This window comes from Petromyzon marinus, unplaced genomic scaffold (assembly GCF_048934315.1).
Source record: "Petromyzon marinus isolate PM22_M1 ecotype Great Lakes invasive population unplaced genomic scaffold, UKy_Petmar_22M1.pri1.0 PM_G_Scaffold_88, whole genome shotgun sequence".
NCBI classification, from domain to species: domain Eukaryota; kingdom Metazoa; phylum Chordata; class Hyperoartia; order Petromyzontiformes; family Petromyzontidae; genus Petromyzon; species Petromyzon marinus.
The window spans coordinates 67,473-93,562 of NW_027423044.1; the positions used below are offsets into that span (position 1 = coordinate 67,473).

The 26,090-nt window shown below is 49.2% G+C and overlaps 1 protein-coding gene across 1 annotated transcript; it reads right to left on the reverse strand.

Moving 5' to 3' along the window:
* Positions 1-5,408: 5,408 nt before the first annotated feature.
* On the reverse strand, positions 5,409-25,200 carry LOC142921727 (basal cell adhesion molecule-like). Its single transcript, XM_076063040.1, has 10 exons — positions 25,159-25,200; positions 21,819-21,947; positions 21,181-21,305; positions 17,109-17,325; positions 15,572-15,636; positions 14,109-14,193; positions 13,524-13,706; positions 9,770-9,897; positions 8,364-8,517; positions 5,409-7,366 (listed from the first exon to the last, which is right to left on the reverse strand). The coding sequence occupies exons 2-10, from the start codon at positions 21,877-21,879 to the stop codon at positions 7,071-7,073; spliced, it is 1,314 nt and encodes a 437-aa protein (XP_075919155.1). The 5' UTR covers positions 21,880-21,947; positions 25,159-25,200; the 3' UTR covers positions 5,409-7,070.
* Between the last annotated feature and the right edge of the window lie 890 nt (positions 25,201-26,090).

Below are 26,090 nucleotides of genomic sequence, written 5' to 3' on the forward strand. Positions count from 1 at the left end.
TGCACATGAAGAGTGTTGTACGTGTAGAGGTGTTACGGGAGGGTGACACGCGGTTGTGTAACGGTGGCCACACAAACACGTGTAGAGGCGTTACGGGAGGGTGACACGCGGTTGTGTAACGGTGGCCACACAAACACGTGTAGAGGCGTTACGGGAGGGTGACACGCGGTTGTGTAACGGTGGCCACAAACACATACGCTACGGCCACCACCCTGGGGGACTGTGGGGGACGCTGTGATCACTCCCAGCCCCGCCCCTCAGTGAGGGACACTATAAAAGGTGGGACCCGGGGAGCTGAGAGGCAGTTCGACTCAAGCAAGATGAAGAGCCAGTGAAGAATGAAGATCGACTAGCCAGACCCTGGAACTCCTTTGGCCCGCTGCCCTTCTGAGTGCCGGGCAAGGCAAGCCAGGGTGTGACACCAGAGCCAAGAGGGCCGATGTCCTTCCGAGGGCCGGACTCGTGTGGCTGGTGATCGGGACCTGCGCCCAAGCTGGGCCAGGTCAGACAGCCTCCTGAGAGAGGACGAGGATAGAGAGAACCAGGGAGCTGGCGTGGGCTAAGGCTCGGGGAACGTTTCCCTCTATAGAGTACGGGTGAAGAGGCCGTTACCTCTTCAAGTATCAGATTAGCCACTGTAGAGTGAAGTGTCTGTAATAAATACGTGTTGCCTCCGAAGAATAAGTCTCCGTCGTCAACAAGGCCACTACACTTGCACAGCCACTTCTGGAGTTGCTTGAAAGAGCCATTCTTACCCAATAGACAGTTCTTCACCTTAACACAGGGGGTTATTTTTGGGGGGTTATATATAAATGTTGTGTCGTTAAATCTGCCACCACCCGGCGCAGCCAACTAGTAAGGTTTGTCACGTAAACAGAAGACGCCAATTCGTCACTAGTACAGCTCACGCCAGTGTGTTGCAGAGTGAAGCCACAACGTTAACGATCTGAGTACGACTTGGCATGTTCTGTTTGTGACGAACCTTACATATTGGCTGTGTCGGATGGTGGCAGGTTTCACGACACAGTTACGTATTCACACGAGCTAACCAAATAAAACCTACGAGGATGATATTTTGATTTAAAGTTTTCGTGACTGCAGGGATTCATATTCTTGGCTCTTTCGGTAAAGTCGCCACGTAGAAGGGAAACAATAAAACCAATAATGATGATATTGGTCGCGAAAGCCGACGTGTTAAACAGTTCTTTACCACATTTCAATAATTCAGCAATGTATTTTAATCTCTCAAAGGTAAACTACCATATATGTAAATGCAGAAATAAATGTGTCACAAGACTGATTGTTTGAGCTCTTGTTGGTGATTTGGCTAAGATCTTCATCTTGGCTACACTTGAGAATCTGGTTTTACTTTGCACGCTCGCCTGGGTTTGAATCCAGGATCGGCGGTGCTGGGCTCAGGCATTTGACGCAGCATTACACCTCCAAACCACCTGTCGACTTTCTCATTTATTTTTCTTTATTTTTCACCTACGTTGTGACTTTAACCGAACAAAACCAAAGAGTATGATTCCTTGCAGTCACGAAAGCTTAAAATCTAGAACAAAAAAAATGTCTACTTTCTCTATGAGAAATGTCAGGTGGGGCTTAAACTTCTGCGACGAGGAGGAAGCAAAGCCCTTCCGTGATGCCGTGGAGGATAAGCTGCGACCTGAGGCACCAGAAGAGCCGTGAGTGCACTTTTGTTGCCGAGTTGGGGACGGGTGTGCTCACGTTGACAAGTCAGCGGTGGACGTTTATGTGGTCTGAGTAGGTTAGAGTAAGTAGCACGTAAAACATCGCATCCCGTGCCTTCTTAAAATACTCGTTATTAAAAATACTCAAATGCTACCATGTAACATTTTATAAGCGAAAAACTTTTCATCATTCTTGAGCTGCTTGTGTTCTGAATGACGTGACGGGTTGTACACATGAGTGAAATGGCCGGCATCTGTAAATAGCACTGGGGGGGGATATGAGAGACTGATAAAAATGACAATGATGTAACTGCAGATACAGATTAAAGAGGCTGTGAAAAAAGAATCACATTTGTACATTACATGTTACGTGCCTGAAGTCGTGTTCTAGGATGGACCACCGAAGTGGGCTTGAGAAAGACACTCACACCGCTTTAAGGGATGCTCAAGGCTGCTGATGGAATGGTAGCCAAAGCAGAAATGACTCCCTCAAGGATGATCACCATGGACGTGGAGTAATGTGAAACGATAACGCGCAGGCATGAGATGGATGGTATTAGCACCATCGAAAGACCATGTGGAATTGTATTGGCGTGGGAATGCTTTCATTCAGCGGTGGATATTTCTGAGCTGATGATGTTGTTAATATTGCTCTGATATTAAGTGCATGAATATGCACTTATAAAACAGTCTGCCTCAGCAGCAGGCCAAGGCTTTCCCACTTGATGATGGACGCTTGTGTTGCGCCCGAAACGTCGTGATTTATTTTATTTTATACCTACTATGTGACTTTACCGAAAGAACCAAAGAGTATGGCTCCCATAGACTTCAATGTTAAAGTCTCCCATAGAATTCAATGCTGAAGTCTCCCATAGACTTCAATGTTAAAGTTTCCCATAGACTTCAATGTTAAAGTCTCCCATTGACTTCAATGTTAAAGTCTCCCATAGACTTCAATGCTAAAGTCTCCCATAGACTTCAATGTTAAAGTCTCCCATTGACTTCAATGTTAAAGTCTCCCATAGACTTCAATGTTAAAGTTTCCCATAGACTTCAATGTTAAAGGCTCCCATAGACTGCAATGCTAAAGTCTCCCATAGACTTCAATGTTAAAGTCTCCCATAGACTTCAATGTTAAGTTTACCATAGACTTCAATGTTAAAGTCTCCCATAGACTTCAATGTTAAAGTCTCCCATAGACTTCAATGTTAAAGTCTCCCATTGACTTCAATGTTAAAGTCTCCCATAGACTTCAATGTTAAATTCTAGATTTAAAGCTTTCGTGACTGCTAGGATCCATACTCTTTGGTTCTATTGGGTAAAGTCACGTAGGTGAAAATAAAATAACAAAAAATCACGACGTTTTGGCCACAACACAAGCGGCCTTCATCAGGTGAAGGAACGAGACTGTCTGGAGGACAGCGCTGGAGTGGGAGAAGCCACGCTTAGATCACGACCTTTAAGCTGTGTGAGAAGAAAAACACAAAGCGCCTTGACAAAGGAATTAGCATATAATTTAGCATTGAAATGGCTCATTGAAATAGCTAAGTTAAAGTGTACACATCCGGAGAGGTACCCCTTGACAAAGGAATTAGCATAGAATTTAGCATTGAAATAGCTGAGTGATTAGCTTGTAACTGGTCACAGAAATAGCTATGTTAAAGTCAGAGCATATACATTCACCGAGGCACCTAGTACTCATCAAACAGGAGAATTTAGCGAAACACAACCACGCTCAGACATCGGACCTGTGTGCGAGCAAACAAGGTGTTCTGACAAAGAAATTAGCATAAAAATTAGCATTTGATTGGCGGATTTTAGGAAAGAGGTGGTGTACGTGCCGTTTGGCGCGGGGGGGGGGGAAAGGGGGGGAGGGGGAGTTTACCTATTGATGGTGTGAAAAGGGAATTTATAAGAGCTGCGAAAGTTTGGGGTACCACTACTTGGAAAATATACTGTACCATTGAAATTAGTTTAATGTTTAGTTCGATTTAGAACATCTTTCCAATGGTTGCTTAATTTGAAACCATCCTCTCGGTTGAAATTGTGTCTGTGTTTGTAGATCTGAATTGCTTCATGAACAAATCTCTGATAAAAGCCCGTGGGTTTGCAAAGAACCTTGGTATCGGAGAAAATTATATCGTGATCACCCACAGCATTGTAACAATGATCAGCTACGGCAGAAGAATTCGTTCTGCCGTGTTTCAAATCTAATTTGTGCTCGTGAATTCGGTCAGAGACATGTCGCTTTGTCTCACCGATATAGCAATCACCGCAGGTACAACTCAATTTGTAAACCCCGGGGTACTGTAAATCAGAAATGACATCCTTCACGGATGGGATCAGATCACGAATTTTGTGTACTGTATTGAACCGGATCTGGATGTTGTGTTTGTTTAGAAGTTTGGAAATCTTTTTAGTAACGCCTGCTATATATGGAAGTATGATGGTTTTGACCGGAGTATCAAGTGGTTGTTTCTGTATGGAGGGAGAGACAGCTTGGTGGATGGTACGGTCAGAGTAACCATTCATTTTGAGGGCCAAGTGTACATGTTTTAATTCACTGGTCAGGTGGTGTTGGTCCGAAACGCAATGAGCCCTATGGTATAAAGTTTTGATGAGAGAATTCTTTTGGGCTGGGTGGTGGTGGGAATCAGGTTTCAAGTAGGAATCTGTGTGGGTGGGTTTCCTGTAGACAGAATGCCCCAATGAGCCATCAGGTCTCCTCTCAAACAGAACATCTAAGAATGGTAGCTTGCCATCTTTCTCCACTTCCATGGTGAATTTGAAGTCTCCCATAGACTTCAATGTTAAAGTCTCCCATAGACTTCAATGTTAAAGTCTCCCATAGACTTCAATGTTAAAGTCTCCCATAGACTTCAATGTTAAAGTCTCCCATAGACTTCAATGTTAAAGTCTCCCATAGACTTCAATGTTAAAGTCTCCCATATACTTAAAAGAGTACGGACACAGTAACCAACCTTATTTATTCACTCTAAGCCCTGCGCAGTTTTAATGAAGGTTATACCTGATCGTAAATCAAATGCTACTTCATTTAATTTCAAAGGCACAAATCAATAATGCTAATAAAACACAATGCAGGAATATCGATGAGTTCAAAATGAAAATGTGTTTTTCTTTGCAAGCTAACTGTATGAAAAATTACATCTGTTGAAGAAATAAATTACTTGCTCAAAGGATTAAATCACCTTCCATTACTCAATGCGCATCTCAGATTACTGTTTCTGTGACTAAAGACAATGCAAGTATAATCATTGCTGAGATTTGTTGCCAAGATTTGTTCCACTTGCTTGTGTACTATATATATATTACTTTCACGTTACTGTTTAAATAGAAGGAAGACGTCGTAATGACCCAACGCCACCTATTTCACGGCGTGACTCCACAGGTGAGCCAGGTGATAGGTTTAAGTCTTCTCGACGATTGCCTTGACCTTTGCTAAGATTAGCCAAATAAGCGGATTCTTTACTCATCCATCCCTCGAAGTTGGCTGTATCACTTGGGGTAGCTAATACCCACATTAGAATGAGCCAGCACCGTTTTTAATGACAGACAGTAAAATGGAATGATGGATTGATCCATTGATATCAATATCGATTTCGCATTTAATTAAGCATGCATTGAATCGAATATGAAAACAATAGATTATTTTTATCTGAATGTTTATGCAATGGGCCCAAATTCACTACAATGTTATAAAAAACGGATAGATGATTTTATTTAAATTGCGGCAATTCATCTAATCACGAGGTGCAACTAGTGACATCATTGTTACACCTACATCAGAGAGCCACCTTGCATTTTTTGTTTCACTTAATTTGGATTCGACCAACTCTGAGAGTGAGATATAAGTAGCACATGTCAGATGACTGACACGCATTTAACTGCTCTAATGGAGCACAGGAATGTGCTGGTTAAGTGTGACCTCTTGAAGAGATGCCAGAAGATATTCTCGTGGTGTTTCTTGTGGCATCTTTACTAATTGAGACATCGATCTGCTGCCAGTAGGAATTTCCCTGCCTTGTGTATTGGCTTCGATATTACAATTCGGAACATAAATAGTTAAGCATTCAGAAAAATAGTAAAATAAAAAATACAACTGCACATTAAACATGTGCTCAGACACATTTGGCTAATCAGGGTGGAGTCTAAGGTGAAACTGGCTGTTTGCTACTGGAAAATTGATTAAGTAACTGTACTCTTTGTTTTACTGTAACCATCTCTGCGTAAAAACAAATTGCATTGTCTAAGGGTATCAGCTTTCCCTGTTCCTTGGCTGTTTGCTCAAAATGTCACGGTTAGATCCGTGTTGAAACAAATAAGAGACACTGACCTTCAAAATGTCATGGTTAGATTCGTGTTTAAACAAATAAGAGACACTGATCTTCGAAATGTCACGGTTAGATCCGTGTTTAAACAAATAAGAGACACAGATCTACAAAATGTCACGGTTAGATCCGTGTTTAAACAAATAAGAGACAGATCTTCAAAATGTCACGGTTAGATCCGTGTTTAAACAAATAAGAGACACTGACCTTCAAAATGTCACGGTTAGATCCGTGTTTAAACAAATAAGAGACACTGACCTTCAAAATGTCACGGTTAGATCCGTGTTTAAACAAATAAGAGACACTGACCTTCAAAATGTCACGGTTAGATTCGTGTTTAAACAAATAAGAGACACAGATCTTCAAAATGTCACGGTTAGATCCGTGTTTAAACAAATAAGAGACATTGACCTTCAAAATGTCACGGTTAGATCCGTGTTTAAACAAATAAGAGACACTGACCTTCAAAATGTCACGGTTAGATCCGTGTTTAAACAAATAAGAGACACTGACCTTCAAAATGTCACGGTTAGATCCGTGTTTAAACAAATAAGAGACACAGATCTTCAAAATGTCACGGTTAGATCCGTGTTTAAACAAATAAGAGACATTGACCTTCAAAATGTCACGGTTAGATCCGTGTTTAAACAAATAAGAGACACAGATCTTCAAAATGTCACGGTTAGATCCGTGTTTAAACAAATAAGAGACACTGACCTTCAAAATGTCACGGTTAGATCCGTGTTTAAACAAATAAGAGACACTGATCTTCAAAATGTTACGGCTCGATCCGTGTTCGCGACCTGAGCTCAAAACACAAAAGACACAAGGTGATGATGATGGTGGTGATGATGGTGGTGGTGATGATGGTGGTGGTGACGATGGTTGTGATGTTGACGACGGCGGTGTTGGCGCTGACGATAGCGATGGCGGCGGCGGTGGTGGCAAGGAGCCCGCTTGCAGGCCTGCCTCACGGCTCCGTGTGTCTTGGAGGCAGCGGCAGGCCGTCAACACCGCTGCTGCCTCGTCAGTGACGACCGCACATCTCGGCCAGCGACCTGCGGCCGTGCCTGGTGGCCGCGCCCGTGGCCCTGTGCAGCGCCAGCGTGTGGCCACCGCCCTCCTCCTCCTCGCTCGCGACGAAGCCGACCGCGATCGCCGCCTCTCCTCCTCCCGATCCCTCCTCTTCCGACTCTCCCGAGCAAACGTGATGAAGGGCCGAAATGATGACGACGAGGAGGGGGACGATCACGAAGATGATGGTGAGGATGATGATGATCCACGGTAGACCACGTCCCGACTCCTCCGCTTCCTCCGCTCCTCCTGCGAGTGGAGAGAGACGGTGTGGGCAGAGAGCGCGGAGAGAGAGCAGAGAGAGAGGAGAGAGTGGTGAGTGGAGAGAGATAGAGAGGAGAGAACGTGGAGAGTGGAGAGAGAGAGGACAGAGTGGAGACAGATAGAGAGGAGAGAGATAGAGAGGAGAGAACATGGAGAGAGTGGAGAGAGAGAGAGAGAGGACAGAGTGGAGACAGATAGAGAGGAGAGAGATAGAGAGGAGAGAACGTGGAGAGAGGAGAGAGAAAGGAAAGAGTGGAGACAGATAGAGAGGAGAGCGAGTGGAGAGAGAGAGAGTGGTGAGTGGAGAGAGAGAGTGGTGAGTGGAGACAGATAGAGAGGAGAGAGAGTGGAGAGAGAGTGGAGAGAGAGTGGTGAGTGGAGAGAGATAGAGAGGAGAGAGAGTGGAGAGAGAGTGGAGAGAGATAGAGGAGAGAGTGGTGAGTGGAGAGAGAGTGGTGAGTGGAGAGAGTGGAGAGTGGAGAGAGAGAGAGAGTGGTGAGTGGAGAGAGATAGAGAGGAGAGAGAGTGGAGAGAGATAGAGGAGAGAATGGTGAGAAGAGAGAGAGTGGAGAGAGAGGACAGAGTGGAGAGAGACGGCGTGGGCAGAGAGCGTGGAGAGAGAGCAGAGAGAGGAGAGAACATAGAGAGTGGAGAGAGAGAGGACAGAGTGGAGACAGATAGAGAGGAGAGAGTGGAGAGAGTGGACAGAGAGTGGTGAGTGGAGAGAGAGTAGAGAGAGAGTGGAGAGAGAGTGGAGAGAGTGGTGAGTGGAGAGAGAGTGGAGAGAGTAGAGAGTGGAGAGAGTAGAGAGAGTGGAGAGAGTAGAGAGAGTGGAGAGAGAGTGGAGAGAGAGTGGAGAGAGAGTGGAGAGTGTGGAGAGAGTGGAGAGAGAGAGTGGCGTCTCTGCTAGTGGTATGTGAGAGAGAGAGAGAGAGACTCAGCGTCATCGCTGAGTCTCTCTCTCTCCTGCCGCCCCGGTTACCTTCCACTGTGACCTTGACGGATCGCGACCTCACCAGGCCCGGCACGGAGTGCGGCGAGGTGACGCACCGGGAGCGGCCGTCGCCGCCGCTCCCCCCGGACGGCCTCGCGTGCCGCGGGGCCGGCGTGGCCCCGCCGGACACCGCCTCCCCGGCCTGAGGCACGCAGAGCGCCGGGAAGGCGACGGCCGTGAGGCTCCATGGAGCGTCGGGCGCTCTCTCTGCTACACCACCCCCCCCCCCCCCCCGGAACGCTCACCGACACGTGAACGCTCACCGACACGCGACGACGCGCCCACACGCATCACCGCCGAGCGGCGGTGACGTCACCGCGGCGCTCGCGCCAGGCCGTGTGCACGTCGAGGCCACCACGTGAAGTGTCGAACGCCCGCGGGCAGGAGGTTCACGAGGCAGACCCAGCAGGTGCCACGGTGCCATGGGTCGACTGAGATGCCTGGCACGGTGCACCACCTGTACCCCCTACTGTGCCACTCACCTCATTCTCATCTTCGTAAATGTCACGCACCACCATCACCACCGTCACCACCGTCACCCCCACCGTCACCACCACCGTCACCACCACCGTCACCACCACCACCGTCACCACCACCGTCACCACCACTGTCACCACCACCGTCACCACCACCGTCACCACCACCACCACCGTCACCACCACCGTCACCACCGCCGTCTTTGTCTCCCCCGTGCTAGCGATGTTTACTACAAGTACTCATTAGAGGTTGAGTAGACCTAAGGGAGGCCCAGGACCGGTTCAGATAATCGCTATCACTGCTGTTGGCTGTGAGCGGGAATCAAACTCAGGTGGTGGTGGTGGTGGCACAGTAGTGGTGGCACGGTGGTTATGGTGGTGACACGGTGGTGGTGGTGGCACGCTGGTGGTGGTGGTGGCACGGTGGTGGTGGTGGCACGGTGGTGGTGGTGGTGACGGTGGTGGTGGTGGTGGTGGTGACGGTGGTGGTGGTGACGGTGGTGACGGTGGTGGTGGTGGTGGCACGCTGGTGGTGGTGGCACGGTGGTGGTGGTGGTGACGGTGGTGGTGGTGGCACGCTGGTGGTGGCACGGTGGTGGTGGTGGCACGGTGGTGGTGGTGGCACGGTGGTGGTGGTGGTGGTACGCTGGTGGTGGTGGTGGTGACGGTGGTGGTGGCACGGTGGTGGTGGTACGCTGGTGGTGGTGGTGACGGTGGTGGCACGGTGGTGGTGGCACGGTGGTGGTGGTGGCACGGTGGTGGTGGCACGGTGGTGGTGGCACGCTGGTGGTGGTGACGGTGGTGGTGGTGGCATGGTGGTGGTGGCACGGTGGTGGCACGGTGGTGGTGGTGGCACGCTGGTGGTGGTGGTACGCTGGTGGTGGTGCTGGTGGTGATCGTGACGCAGCGACTGGGTACCTCTGCGCACTTGTAGTCGGGTATCCCGGACGACGAGGGCGTGACCTGGGTCACCCCGGCCGTGACCTGGGTCGCCCCGGCCGTGACCTGGGTCGCCCCGGTGGGGCCAAGCCTCATGTCTTCCGGGTCTGGCGAGGAGGACAGACGACAACCCTCCGCTGAAATCTCGATTTGAAGCTTTCGTGACTGCAAGGATTCATCTCCTTTGGTTCTTTCGGTAAAGTCACCACCACGTAGAATGAGAATAAAATAATAAATTGATAAAATAAAATAACGCGATAAAATTCTCACGACGTTTCGGGCACGACACAAGCGGCCTTCGTCAGAGGCGACGGTTCAGCGCGAGGAAAGTCGTCCCCAGGCGACGTGGGTTCGACGCCTGGGCCAGGGCATCTCTCCCGCCTCGTAGCAGCAACAACAACAACAAAACAACAACAAAACAACAACACAACAACACAACAACAACAACAAAACAATAACAACACAACAACAAAACAACAACAACTCAAATAGTACAACACGCCATTCCGTCCCGGGATGCCGCCTATTGTAGGTGCCACTGGTTCTTCACGTTCTGCAGCTATATATGCCACTGGTTCTTCACGTTCTGTAGATGTAGATGTCACTGGTTTTAAACGTTCTGCAGATGTAGATGCCACTGGTTCTTCACGTTCAGTAGATGTAGATGTCACTGGTTCTTCATGTTCTGCAGATGTAGATGCCACTGGTTCTTCACGTTCTGCAGATGTAGATGCCACTGGTTCTTCACGTTCTGTAGATGTAGATGCCACTGGTTCTTCACGTTCTGTAGATGTAGATGCCACTGGTTCTTCACGTTCTGCAGCTATAGATGCCACTGGTTCTTCACGTTCTGTAGATGTAGATGTCACTGGTTCTTCACGATCTGTAGATGTAGATGCCACTGGTTCTTCACGTTCTGTAGATGTAGATGTCACTGGTTCTTCACGTTCTGCAGATGTAAATGCCACTGGTTCTTCACGTTCTGTAGATGTAGATACCACTGGTTCTTCACGTTCTGTAGATGTAGATGCCACTGGTTCTTCACGTTCTACAGATGTAGATGCCACTGGTTCTTCACGTTCTGCAGATGTAGAAGCCACTGGTTCTTCACGTTCTGTAGATGTAGATGCCACTGGTTCTTCACGTTCTGTAGATGTAGATGCCACTGGTTCTTCACGTTCTGCAGCTATAGATGCCACTGGTTCTTCACGTTCTTTAGATGTAGATGTCACTGGTTCTTCACGTTCTGCAGATGTAGATGCCACTGGTTCTTCACGTTCAGTAGATGTAGATGTCACTGGTTCTTCACGTTCTGCAGATGTAGATGCCACTGGTTCTTCACCTTCTTCAGATGTAGATACCACTGGTTCTTCACGTTCTGCAGATGTAGATGCCACTGGTTCTTCGTGTTCTGCAGATGTAGATGCCACTGGTTCTTCGCGTTCTGCAGATGTAGATGCCACTGGTTCTTCATGTTCTACAGGTGTAGATGCCACTGGTTCTTCACGTTCTACAGATGTAGATGCCACTGGTTCTTCACGTTCTGCAGATGTAGATGCCACTGGTTCTTCACGCTCTGCAGGTGTAGATGCCACTGGTTCTTCACGTTCTCCAGATGTAGATGCCACTGGTTCTTCATGTTCTGTAGATGCCACTGGATCTTCACTATCTGTAGATGTAGATGTCACTGGTTCTTCACGTTCTGCAGATGTAGAAGCCAGTGGTTTTTCACGTTCTGCAGATATAGATGTCACTGGTTTTTCACGTTCTGCAGGTGTAGATGCCACTGGTTGTTCACGTTCTGCAGATGTAGATGCCACTGGTTCTTCACGTTCGGCAGATGTAGATGTCACTGGTTCTACACGTTCTGCAGATGTAGATGCCACTGGTTCTTCATGTTCTGCAAATGTAGATGCCACTGGTTCTTCACGTTCTGTAGATGTAGATGTCACTGGTTTTAAACGTTCTGCAGATGTAGATGCCACTGGTTCTTCACGTTCAGTAGATGTAGATGTCACTGGTTCTTCACGTTCTGCAGATGTAGATGCCACTGGTTCTTCACGTTCTGCAGATGTAGATGCCACTGGTTCTTCACGTTCTGTAGATGTAGATGCCACTGGTTCTTCACGTTCTGTAGATGTAGATGCCACTGGTTCTTCACGTTCTGCAGCTATAGATGCCACTGGTTCTTCACGTTCTGTAGATGTAGATGTCACTGGTTCTTCACGATCTGTAGATGTAGATGCCACTGGTTCTTCACGTTCTGTAGATGTAGATGTCACTGGTTCTTCACGTTCTGCAGATGTAAATGCCACTGGTTCTTCACGTTCTGTAGATGTAGATACCACTGGTTCTTCACGTTCTGTAGATGTAGATGCCACTGGTTCTTCACGTTCTACAGATGTAGATGCCACTGGTTCTTCACGTTCTGCAGATGTAGAAGCCACTGGTTCTTCACGTTCTGTAGATGTAGATGCCACTGGTTCTTCACGTTCTGTAGATGTAGATGCCACTGGTTCTTCACGTTCTGCAGCTATAGATGCCACTGGTTCTTCACGTTCTTTAGATGTAGATGTCACTGGTTCTTCACGTTCTGCAGATGTAGATGCCACTGGTTCTTCACGTTCAGTAGATGTAGATGTCACTGGTTCTTCACGTTCTGCAGATGTAGATGCCACTGGTTCTTCACGTTCTGTAGATGTAGATGCCACTGGTTCTTCACATTCTGCAGATGTAGATGCCACTGGTTCTTCACCTTCTTCAGATGTAGATACCACTGGTTCTTCACGTTCTGCAGATGTAGATGCCACTGGTTCTTCGTGTTCTGCAGATGTAGATGCCACTGGTTCTTCGCGTTCTGCAGATGTAGATGCCACTGGTTCTTCATGTTCTACAGGTGTAGATGCCACTGGTTCTTCACGTTCTACAGATGTAGATGCCACTGGTTCTTCACGTTCTGCAGATGTAGATGCCACTGGTTCTTCACGCTCTGCAGGTGTAGATGCCACTGGTTCTTCACGTTCTCCAGATGTAGATGCCACTGGTTCTTCATGTTCTGTAGATGCCACTGGATCTTCACTATCTGTAGATGTAGATGTCACTGGTTCTTCACGTTCTGCAGATGTAGAAGCCAGTGGTTTTTCACGTTCTGCAGATATAGATGTCACTGGTTTTTCACGTTCTGCAGGTGTAGATGCCACTGGTTGTTCACGTTCTGCAGATGTAGATGCCACTGGTTCTTCACGTTCGGCAGATGTAGATGTCACTGGTTCTACACGTTCTGCAGATGTAGATGCCACTGGTTCTTCATGTTCTGCAAATGTAGATGCCACTGGTTCTTCACGTTCTTCAGATGTAGATGCCACTGGTTCTTCACGTTCTGCAGATGTAGATGCCTCTGGTTCTTCACGTTCTGTAGATGTAGATGCCACTGGTTGTTCATGTTCTACAGATGTAAAAGCCACCACCGCCATCTATTGCGTGGCGGTTGAACTTACAACTCTCGTTCCGAACAGGCAACTGGACTTACAAACAGGTTTGAGCGTCTCTCTGAACGTTCAAAAGTCAAATGTTCATAGGCAGTGGTAGTCTCTGTGTTTAATTTGACCTTAACCCAATAAGATGGTCCGTCAGGCATGTAATTTCTGTTGTGCACGTCACACACATTTGTCTGTTGTGCACGTCACACGCGTTCGTTGTGCACCGGCGTCTGCCTGGTGTCCCGTGTACTCACAATGCAGCCCCACGTGGATCGTCTCCGAGGCAAAGGCCTCCCTCCTGCCGCCCGGCATCGTGTAGTTCACCACGCAGCGGTACCCGGCTCCCACATCCCGCTCCTCCGGTTTGTAGCTCAGGACGGATGTCACGGCGAAGGTGCCGTTGGCCTCCGTCGCTACCGTCCGCGTCACTTTCACGTCTAGCCACGCGCACGCATGCAAAGACAAAGATCCCCCGTGTGGACTTCAACAGACCGTTGGGACAAGTGCTGTTAGCGAGTGGCAGCCCGGCACGACACGCGAGGGGGTGGGCGGCCAGCACCACGCCCCGCCAGCTTTGTCCCTGCGGCGCTAGCGATGTTTACTCACTGCACCACGTAATAGTGTACACTATGCAATACACGGCACTATAGCAGACGTATTCACCAACAGATACATTAACCGACAGATACATTCACCAGCAGATACATTCACCAGCAGATACACTAACCAACAGATATATTCACCAACAGATACATTAACCAACAGATACATTCACCAGCAGATATATTCACCGGCAGATACATTAACCAACAGATATATTCACCAGCAGATATACTTACCAGGTGATGGCAACAGGGGCAGGGAAGCCTTGTACCAGGTGATGTGGGGCTCTGGGTAAGCGTTGTGCACGAAACATTTACCAATCTGCACGAGAGGGAAACAGACCAACACACACAACAAAGAACCCCTGTATAGCCTTAACAGACTGTAGGGGCAAGTGCTGTTAGCGAGCACCTATAAAGGCCGGAACGGTACACGAGGGGGTGGGTGGCCAGCACCACGCCCGACCGCCTTTGTCTCCCTAGTGGCAATGTTTACACACCGCACCAGGTACTCATTTGAGGCTGAGTCGACCTAGGGGAGGTCCGGGACCGGTTCAGATAATCGTCACTGGTGTTGGCCGTGAGCGGGAATCGAACCCGGATCGCCAGGTTCATAGCGCAGCGCGCTAACCGCTACACTACCGCTCCTCACTCACACATAGACACTCACACAGAGACACACACAAACACTCACACACAGAGACACTCACACAGAGACACACACAGACACTCACACACAGAGACACTCACACAGGGAGACACACACAGAGACACTCACACACAGAAACACACACAGACCAACACACACAACAAAGACAAAGAACCCATGTATAGCCTTAACAGACTGTAGGGGCAAGTGCTGTTAGCGAGCACCTATGAAGGCCAGAATGGCACACGAGGGGGTGGGTGGCCAGCACCACGCCCGGTCGCCTTTGTCTCCCCGGTGCTGGCGATGTTTTTACGCACCGCACCAGGTATTTGAGGCCGAGTCGACCTAGGGGAGGCACAGGAACCGGTTCAGATCATCGTCACCGGTATTGGCCGTGAGCGGGAATCGAACCCGGGTTGCCAGGGTAGTAGCGTTGTCCACGTCGGGATCGAACCCACGACCTCCTGCGTACCAGGCGAGGTAGTCGACATCCCCCTAACCAAAACTAAACCACGTTTGAATCTACGCACGAATCGGTGGCGTCTACAGCACAGCTGTTGGCGTGCGGCCGTTTTCGCGAAGGGGACGCCGTGAAGGTAAAAAAAAAACAACCCTTAAATGACCGTCAGCGGACGGTGCAACAGGAATTTGAAATAAAAAAATGTCAACGTATTCTAGATTTAAAGCTTTCGTGACTGCAAGGATCTCCATACTCTTTGGTTCTATTCGGTAAAGTCACCACGTAGGTAAAAAAGTAAAACAACAAAAAATCACGACGTTTCGGCCACAACACAAGCGGCCTTCTTCAGGTGAAGGGATCAGGCTGTCTCGAGGACAGTGCTGGAGTGAAACACAGCCACGCTCAGACCGCGACCTTTAAGCGTGGCTGTGTTTCACTCCAGCACTGTCCTCGAGACAGCCTGATCCCTTCACCTGACGAAGGCCGCTTGTGTTGTGGCCGAAACGTCGTGATTTTTGTTTTATTTTTTACCTACGTGGTGACTTTACCGAATAGAACCAAAGAGAATGTCAACGTAGGCCAAGGGCTCACCTCGTGGCGCTGTCCGTTGAGCAGCACGGGCCGCTTGCTCGCCGTCACGGCCACCGTGGGGGCCGCTGGAAGGGAAGCGAGGGGAGGGGCCGTCCCGTGCGTCAATTTGTCGCGGGGCCGTCATCGGCCACTTGCTCCTGAGTCCGACCTCACTCCGAAATGTGGCCGGGTAGTGCGTCATGTATAGTAGCAGCAGTGTGCACGCCGTGCAACGCGTGTGGAATTGACGGGAGTGAAGTTGGACTTACGGGCAAAATAGACTAACGAACGTGGACCCTCTGGATCCCGGCTTGTTCGTATGTGGGTAACGTTCGTAAGAAGTAACGTCGGTAAGTAGTAGAGACCACGCAAAAATATTCGCGAGTGAGTCACTGTGGTAACGTTCGTAAGTAGAGGCGTCACGCAGTAACGTTCGTAAGCAGGGGAGCCCTCGTAATGTCCACTAAGGATTCTCCGTAGCAACGTCCGTAAGTAAGGGGAGCCCTCGTAATGTCCACTAAGGAGTCTCCGTAGCAACGTCCGTAAGTAAGGGGAGTCCTCGTAATATCCACTAAGGAGTCTCCGTAGCAACGTCCGTAAGTAAGGGGAGCCCTCGTAATGTCCACTAAGGAGTCTCCGTAGCAACGTCCGTAAGTAAGGGGAGTCCTCGTAATGTCCACTAAGGAGTCTCCGTAGCAACGTCCGTAAGTAAGGGGAGTCCTCGTAATGTCCACTAAGGAGTCTCCGTAGCAACGTCCGTAAGTAAGGGGAGTCCTCGTAATGTCCACTAAGGAGTCTCCGTAGCAACGTCCGTAAGTAAGGGGAGTCCTCGCAATGTCCACTAAGGAGTCTCCGTAGCAACGTCCGTAAGTAAGGGGAGCCCTCGTAATGTCCACTAAGGAGTCTCCGTAGCAACGTCCGTAAGTAAGGGGAGTCCTCGTAATGTCCACTAAGGAGTCTCCGTAGCAACGTCCGTAAGAAAGGGGAGTCCTTATAATGTCCACTAAGAGGTCTCCGTAGCAACATCCGTAAGTAAGGGGAGTCCTCGCAATGTCCACTAAGGAGTCTCCGTAGCAACGTCCGTAAGAAAGGGGAGTCCTTGTAATGTCCACTAAGAGGTCTCCGTAGCAACATCCGTAAGTAAGGGGAGTCCTCGCAATGTCCACTAAGGAGTCTCCGTAGCAACGTCCGTAAGTAAGGGGAGTCCTCGCAATGTCTACTAAGGAGTCTCCGTAGCAACGTCCGTAAGTAAGGGGAGTCCTCGTAATATCCACTAAGGAGTCTCCGTAGCAACGTCCGTAAGTAAGGGGAGTCCTCGTAATATCCACTAAGGAGTCTCCGTAGCAATGTCCGTAAGTAAGGGGAGTCCTCGTAATGTCCACTAAGGAGTCTCCGTAGCAACGTCCGTAAGTAAGGGGGGTCCTCGTAATGTCCACTAAGGAGTCTCCGTAGCAACGTCCGTAAGTAAGGGGGGTCCACGTCGTAGGGGACGTCCCCCCCCCCCCCCCCCACTGCGCGTCATTCTAAAGTGAGTAGCCCCGACCGTGAGCTCGCTTACAAAACAGCCGCACTCTTGTGGTCGCCTCTGCCACGCCGGCCCGCCCCGCAAACACCTGGCAGATGAAGTCTCGCTCATCCGCGACCACCGTCGCGTCCAGCGCCAGGGCGGAATCGTCACGTTGGGCATCAATGCGGTCCGTGTAGCCGGTGTCCCCGTCGGCCACGAAGCGACGTAAGTCGCGGTACGATATCCTCACTCGCGAAGTTGTCGAAATCTGCGCCGGGGGGGGTTTTGGCGACGGCGGTCGGGCGGATGACAGCGTGGTGAGTCTATGGGTAGCAGTGGTGAGTCTATGGGTGGTGGTGAGTCTATGGGTGGCAGTGCTGAGTCTATGGGTAGTGTTGAGTCTATGGGTGGCAGTGTTGAGTCTATGGGCAGCAGTGTTGAGTCTATGGGTGGCAGTGCTGAGTCTATGGGTAGCAGTGTTGAGTCTATGGGTAGCAGTGTTGAGTCTATGGGTAGCAGTGTTGAGTCTATGGGTGGCAGTGTTGAGTCTATGGGCAGCAGTGTTGAGTTTACGGGCAGTGTTGAGTCTATGGGTAGCAGTGCTGAGTCTATGGGTGGCAGTGTTGAGTCTATGGGTGGCAGTGTTGAGTCTATGGGTAGCAGTGTTGAGTCTATGGGTGGCAGTGTTGAGTCTATGGGTGGCAGTGTTGAGTCTATGGGCAGCAGTGTTGAGTTTACGGGCAGTGTTGAGTCTATGGCAGGGGTCGGGAACCTATGGCTCGCGAGCCAGATGTGGCTCTTTTGATGATTGCATATGGCTCGCAGATAAAACAAAATATTCTCACTTGTTTTAATCCATCCATCGATTTTTCACTGCTTATGTCCTGTTCAGGGCTGCAGGAGCAATTGTCCATTATTTTAATTGGATGATACTGGCCTACGTTTGCCGTTGCTGGGTAAAACAGTTAAACGCCCCCTTTTGAATCAGTCTGAGACTGCGTCTGCTCGGTCATTAGCTCAAAGCTAACCCTTCGACGAAGAAGATGGCGAAAAGAAAAAAAGACGACGAGTATCGTACATTTCAGGACGAATGGACCGAAGAATTCGCCTTTGTGGAGAGAGCGGGTTCTGCGGTGTGTCTAATTTGCAATGACAAAATTACATCGTTGAAACGGTCGAATGTAAAGCGGCACTTCGACACGCGCCACGCTACCTTTGCATCAAAATACCCTGCGGGAGACAGCAGAAAGAAAGCGTGCCAAGAGCTTCTGAGCAGGGTGCAAGCTAGCCAGCAGCAACTCCGCGTATGGACCCGGCAAGGTGACTATAATTTGGCTAGCTTTGCTGGTTCTTTAGCAATAGTGAGGAACGGAAAACCATTCACAGATGGCGAGTATGCTAAAACGTTCATGCTGGATGTAGCCAATGAACTTTTTGATGATCTTCCGAACAAAGACAAGATAATCAAACGGATACAAGACATGCCTCTGTCGGCAAGAACTGTTCATGATCGTACCATCGTGATGGCAAACAAAGTGGAGGAAACGCAAGTGAAGGACATAAATGCAGCGCCGTTCTTTTCTCTGGCTTTGGATGAGTCAACAGACGTGAGCCATTTGTCGCAGTTCAGCGTGATTGCAAGATATGCTGTTGGTGACACACTGCGCGAAGAAAGTCTTGCTGTTCTGCCATTAAAAGGGTCCACAAGAGGTGAGGATTTATTCAAGTCTTTCATGGAGTTTGCTCAAGAAAAAAGTCTACCTATGGATAAACTTCTCTCAGTGTGTACTGATGGTGCTCCGTGTATGGTGGGGAAAAACAAAGGATTTGTGGCGCTTCTCCGTGAACATGAAAATAGACCCATCCTAAGTTTCCATTGCATTATACACCAGGAGGCACTTTGTGCTCAGATGTGTGACAGGCAGTTTGGCGAAGTGATGTCGCTGGTCATTCGTGTGATCAACTTTATTGTTGCCCGAGCCTTAAATGATCGCCAGTTTAAAACACTGCTGGATGAAGTTGTAAATAACTATCCTGGTCTGCTTTTGCACAGCAATGTGCGTTGGTTGTCAAGAGGGAAGGTGCTTAGCCGTTTTGCGGCTTGCCTGAACGATATCCGGACTTTCCTTGAAATGAAAGGCGTCGGGCATCCTGAGCTAGCCGACACCGAGTGGCTCCTCAAGTTTTACTATCTCGTAGATCTGACTGAACATCTGAACCAGCTCAACGTGAAAATGCAAGGCATTGGAAATACAGTGTTATCCCTTCAACAAGCTGTATTTGCTTTTGAAAACAAGCTGGAGCTTTTCATCACGGATCTTGAAACAGGTCGTTTACTACATTTTGAAAAACTGAGCCAATTTAAAGATGCATGCACAGCAAGTGAGCCCATTCAAAACCTTGATCTCCACCAGCTAGCTGGCTGCACATCCAGTCTCCTACAGTCCTTCAAAGCACGCTTTGGAGAATTTCGTGAGCACACTCGTCTTTTTAAGTTCATCACCCATCCAAACGAGTGTTCACTGAACACAGCCGACCTGAATTACATCCCTGGTGTCTCCGTCAGAGATTTTGAAGCAGAAGTGGCTGACCTGAAGGCCTCAGACATGTGGGTGAATAAGTTCAAGTCACTGAATGAAGATTTGGAAAGAATCACACGACAGAAAGCGGAGTTGGCGAGCAAGCACATGTGGACAGAAATGAAAAAACTCCAACCCGAAGACCAGCTGATTCTCAAAACTTGGAACGCGCTTCCTGTCACATACCACACACTGCAGCGTGTGAGTATTGCTGTATTGACCATGTTTGGATCTACGTATGCATGTGAGCAGTCATTCTCACATCTTAAAAACATCAAGTCCAACCTACGATCACGTTTAACGGATGAAAGCCTCAACGCTTGCATGAAGCTTAACCTCACCAAGTACCAACCCGACTACAAAGACATCAGCAAATCCATGCAGTACCAGAAGTCGCATTAATGGTGAGTGTTATAACAACATTATTTAAAAGAATAAATTCAGAGGCTTATTATACTGACATTTAGTTGAATTCACTTTTAAAATATATTATATGGCTCTCACTGAAATAAATTTCCAAATTTTTTGCTTTCATGGCTCTCTTAGTCAAAAAGGTTCCCGACCCCTGGTCTATGGGTAGCAGTGCTGAGTCTATGGGTGGCAGTGTTGAGTCTACGGGCAGTGTTGAGTCTATGGGTAGCAGTGCTGAGTCTATGGTGCAGTGTTGAGTCTATGGTGCGGTGTTGAGTCTATGGGCAGTGTTGAGTCTATGGTGCAGTGTTGAGTCTATGGTGCAGTGTTGAGTCTATGGTGCAGTATTGAGTCTATGGGCAGTGTTGAGTCTATGGTGCAGTGTTGAGTCTATGGGCAGTGTTGAGTTAACGGTGCAGTGTTGAGTCTATGGTGCAGTGTTGAGTCTATGGTACAGTGTTGAGTCTATGGTGCAGTGTTGAGTCTATGGGTGGCAGTGTTGAGTCTATGGGCAGCAGTGTTGAGTCTATGGGTGGCAGTGCTGAGTCTATGGGTAGCAGTGTTGAGTCTATGGGTGGCAGTGTTGAGTCTATGGGCAGCAGTGTTGAGTTTACGGGCAGTGTTGAGTCTATGGGTAGCAGTGCTGAGTCTATGGGTGGCAGTGTTGAGTCTACGGGCAGTGTTGAGTCTATGGGTAGCAGTGCTGAGTCTATGGTGCAGTGTTGAGTCTATGGTGCGGTGTTGAGTCTATGGGCAGTGTTGAGTCTATGGTGCAGTGTTGAGTCAATGGTGCAGTGTTGAGTCTATGGTGCAGTGTTGAGTCTATGGGCAGTGTTGAGTCTATGGTGCAGTGTTGAGTCTATGGGCAGTGTTGAGTTTACGGTGCAGTGTTGAGTCTATGGTGCAGTGTTGAGTCTATGGTACAGTGTTGAGTCTATGGTGCAGTGTTGAGTCTATGGGTAGCAGTGTTGAGTCTATGGGTGGCAGTGTTTTGTCTATGGGTAGCAGTGCTGAGTCTATGGGTAGCAGTGCTGAGTCTATGGGTAGCAGTGCTGAGTCTTTTGCTCACCGTACGTATCTGCCCGTGACAAGTGGCGGTGTGCGGGGGGGTGGGTGGGGGTGGCGGTACTCACGATGAACCACTGGGTGACCACGCCGCTAGCCACGGAGACGTTGTACGTGCAGGGGACCACCAGAGGGCGTCCCAGTTCCACCTCGACCAGCGGCCTCACGGAGATGGAGATCGCCGCATGGCCACCTGCCACGATCACCGCACGCAGACTCCTAGTGTAGTGTATAGTGTATAGTAGTGTAGTGTATAATGTAGTGTATAGTGTAGTGTATAGTGTAGTGTACAGTGTAGTGTATAGTGTAGTGTATAGTGTAGTGTACAGTGTAGTGTACAGTGTAGTGTGTAGTGTACAGTGTAGTGTACAGTGTGGTGTATAGTGTAGTGTATAGTGTAGTGTACAGTGTAGTGTGTAGTGTAGTGTATAGTGTAGTGTACTGTGTAGTGTACAGTGTAGTGTACAGTGTAGTGTGTAGTAGTGTAGTGTATAGTAGTGTAGTGTATAGTGTAGTGTATAGTGTAGTGTATAGTAGTGTAGTGTATAGTAGTGTAGTGTATAGTGTAGTGTATAATGTATAGTAGTGTAGTGTGTAGTGTAGTGTATAGTGTAGTGTATAGTAGTGTAGTGTATAGTGTAGTATACAGTAGCGATGCCCCCGCTGTGTGCTGCGGTGTGACGACGTACACGATGGCGATCATCACCTTGCAAGGAGGAGAAGGAGGAGAGGAGGAGGAGCAGCACCACCAGACACCGTGGCAACATTTTGTCGGCACCGTCCTCGCCGCAGATTGTGGAGCCGTCAAACCACCGTGGCCTTCCCGTCGCTAGTCCTAGTGTAAGTATTAAACGCGACGCATTTCACGATACCCGTCGAGCGGTCCTCCACTCACGACAGAGATGCGTTACGACGACCCTCACCGCAGGTCTAAAATATCGTTAAGTCTAAGATGGCCCTAGCCTACCCGGGAGTCTTAAAGAATGGTGATAATTTAGCAAAACAGAGTAATTTACAGTACCGTACTGTGTAAACTATATACTGTATGTATTTATTAATTACAATACTGCATTGCACAGTAAAATGTAAAGTAAAAAAACAAGGTAAATTCTTAGCCTACCTATGTGAACTGCAATTTAATAGAAAGTTTCTTCAGGAAACAAACCTATCCGCTGTAAAAACTTTTAACGCGCATTTAACGTACAGTATCGTGCTAACCCTAACATGAAATCGCTAAACCTACGTACCGTACTCTACGTACCGTACTCTACGTACCGTACTCTACGTACCGTACTGTACATACCGTACTGTACGTACCGTACTCTACGTACCGTACTCCACGTACCGTACTCCACGTACCGTACTGTACGTACTCTACGTACCGTACTCCACGTACCGTACTCCACGTACCGTACTGTACGTACCGTACTCTACGTACAGTACTCTACGTACCGTACTCCACGTACCGCACTCCACGTACCGTACTCTACGTACCGTACTCTACGTACCGTACTCCACGTACCGTACTCTACGTACCGTACTCCACGTACCGTACGGTACGTACCGTACTCCACGTACCGTACTCTACGTACTGTACTCTACGTACCGTACTCTACGTACCGTACTCTACGTACTGTACTCTACGTACCGTACTCTACGTACCGTACTCCACGTACCGTACTCTACGTACAGTACTCTACGTACCATACTCTACGTACTGTACTCTACGTACCGTACTCTACGTACAGTACTCTACGTACCGTACTCTACGTACCGTACTGTATGTACCGTACTCTACGTACAGTACTCTACGTACCGTACTCTACGTACCGTACTCCACGTACCGTACTCCATGTACAGTACTCTACGTACCGTACTCTACGTACCGTACTCTACGTACCGTACTCCACGTACCGTACTCTACGTACTGTACACACACTGAACGTATCGTAACGTATCATATTGTGCTGCACTCGCCAAGATTCGTACCTCGTAGTACGCTGCTGCGTTTGCCTGCCGCGCGAAGGTGAAAAAATAAAATGAAAAAAAATATCTTCTTTGGTTCTTTCGGTAAAGTCACCGCCACGTAGAATGAGAATAAAATAATAAATTGTTATAACCTGTCGTCCCGACAGGTTTGTTCCTTTCACCTGAAGAAGGCCACTTGTGTTGTGGCCGAAACGTCGTGAGAATTTAATCGTGTTAATTTATTACTTTATTCTCATTCTACGCGGTGGTGACTTTACCGAAAGAACCAAAGAGGATGAACTCTCGCGGTCACGAAAGCTTTAAATTGAAACGCAAAAAAAAGTAATAAAAGTAAATCACGACGTTTGACGGAAGCAACGCGAAGTGTGGTTCCATCGCTGGGGAGCAAATGGGCCGGCGGTCCCCTCTCGTCACACCCCCCCCCACGAACTCACACACGCCCCACTAGACACCCACACGCACGCCCCACTAAACACCCACACACACGCCCAACTAGACACCCACACGCACGCCCCACTAAACACCCACACGCACGCCCCACTAAACACCCGCAAGCACGCCCCACTAAACACCCACACGCACGCCCCACTAAACACCCGCACGCACGCCCCACTAAACACCCGCACGCACCCCCGTAGGGTCTCGAGGAGGGATCTACCCGGCACGATGGGTCTTCACCCGAGGGCCCCCGCTAGCGGGGACGTCCAACGGTTTCCCCGAACCGGGAAATTGTCCGAGCCCCCCCCAGACGGAATTATGCATGGCGGCGTGGGAGGGAACGGCCCCTAGGAGGATCTAAGAGAGAGCGAGGGACCGAGGGGATTGTCGGCGAGTCGGCGGCGGCGGGGGAAACGCAGAGCGCTCAAAACGTCCGCGGGAAGGATTCGAGTGGATGCGCGGGATGACGTCACGTGACCTGGGAATTGACGGGCTTTGAGAACGTAAGGGGGAGGGCAAATTGGGATCGGGGTTCTTCTGGAGCGGAGAAAGAGAAGACCGGCCGCCCTCGGCGGTCCGCGGGGGACGCCTCCGGGGCCGGGTTCGGCCGACGACGACCGCCCGGAGCAAAGTCTCCGAGGCGAGCGTCTTCCACGCCAACAACGGCCCCCCCCCCGCCGGCGCGCAGCTGGAAAGGCGAGCGAGCACGGGCGGCCGATCCGGGCCCAGTTCGCGGCGAGCCCCGGCCGGGGGGGACGGTCGCTCTCCGCCGAGGGGAGGCGGCAAGAGGTCAGGGCGCGGTCCGCAGGGAGCCTGGCTGGAGGGGAGGCCCGCAAGCCAAGGGGTCGCCATTCACGCCGGGAGTAAAAACCTTGGGGCAGGACTGGCCGGCCGACGCGTTGCGCGTGAAGAGGGCTCAAAGGAGCGGTGGGACAGCGATCGGCGTCACCGCTGTGCGTGTGTGGGCGACTCCGATCAGTGCGGGTACCACGTGATCCCACGTACTAAATAAATAATTAAATAGGCGAACGCTCGCGCAGAGATTAATTGATTGATTGATTCCGAGCCGCCGGGCGGCTTGTTGACACGACGGCTTAGTGAAATAATTAATTGGTTAATTCATACCAGCTGCGAGCGGGCGATTTAAACATCACGTTTAAACGTCATCACATTTAAACAACGACATGACGTCACATTTAAACAACGACAAGATGACGTCATCCGCGCGGTTAGGACGCGCGCCAAATTAACCCCTAGGCTTCCGTCAAACGGCACAAAAAAAACTAAAAAATGACTGTCTCGTAGAATGTTTTGTTCTGTTCAATTTATTTCAAAGCCGTCGCATGATGAGACGAAGAAGCAATTTGTAAGTATCACGGTATAATAATAATTATTATTTTACGTGGCATATCTCACAAAAAAACTCGTGGTCAAACTCCTCGATTATTTCGTGAAAGTCCACGTAGAAACGAGAAAATAACACATAAAATAATGGCAACACGACGTTTCGATCGTGATCAGGTTTAAATGAAAGAGAAAACGAACCTAGTAAAGTTAATAATATTAATATAATTCAATAAAACACAGAGAGACGTCTCACACAACAGTCAACACCCTACCTGGTTGATTGACGTTGGGAGACCACGCCCACACACGTGATCGTCTAACACGGTCGATTCCCATGTATTTACTGTAGGAATCGATTAATGAAGGTTCATTTTAGACCACTGTTGAGTCCCATGTTATCACAACGGAAATCGATTTCATTAGCCTAATCCACTATAAATCGATTCCCATGTTATCCCAAAGGAAATCGACTCCATACATGCATTACTCTACTATAATCGATTCCTAATGTTATCCCACGAGGAATCGACTCGTGTATAGATAATAGAACCTTAAATCGATTTTCTCTGCACGTGACTTGGCGTGTTGTGAATGGCGATGCGGAAACTCTTCGTCCTCCACCTCGTCACGTGGTGCAGCCACGTGGGGAGCGGTGGTGCAGTGGTTAGCGCACTGTGTGTGTGGGGGGAGCGGTGGTGCAGTGGTTAGCGCACTGTGTGTGTGAGGGGGGAGCGTTGGTGCAGTGGTTAGCGCACTGTGTGTGTGGGGAGCGGTGGTGCAGTGGTTAGCGCACTGTGTGTGTGGGGAGCGGTGGAGCAGTGGTTAGCGCACTGTGTGTGTGTGTGGTGTGTGTGTGATGTGTGTGTGGTGTGTCTGTGTGTGGTGTGTGTGGTGTTTGTGTGTGTGGTGTGTCTGTGTGTGGTGTGTGTGGTGTTTGTGTGTGTGGTGTGTGACTGTGTGTGTGTGGTGTGTGTGACTGTGTGGTGTGTGTGTGTGTGGTGTTTGTGTTTGTGGTGTGTGTCTGTGACTGTGTGTGTGTGGTGTGTGTGACTGTGTGGTGTGTCTGTGTGTGGTGTGTGTGGTGTGTCTGTGTGTGGTGTGTGACTGTGTGTGTGTGGTTTGTGTGTGTGTGTGGTGTGTGTGACGGTGTGTGTGTGGTGTTTGTGACTGTGTGATGTGTCTGTGTGTGGTGTGTCTGTGTGTG

Excerpts from the sequence above, each read along its gene's own strand:
- LOC142921727 (XM_076063040.1), bottom strand. The coding sequence starts at position 21,879 with ATGTTGCCACGGTGTCTGGTGGTGCTGCTCCTCCTCCTCTCCTCCTTC. Across the intron at positions 15,637-17,108 it reads CACAAGAGTGCGGCTGTTTT|CGGCCCCCACGGTGGCCGTG; the intron begins GTAAGCGAGCTC and ends CTTCCCTTCCAG. Across the intron at positions 13,707-14,108 it reads GCCCCTGTTGCCATCACCTG|ACGTGAAAGTGACGCGGACG; the intron begins GTAAGTATATCT and ends GCGCGTGGCTAG.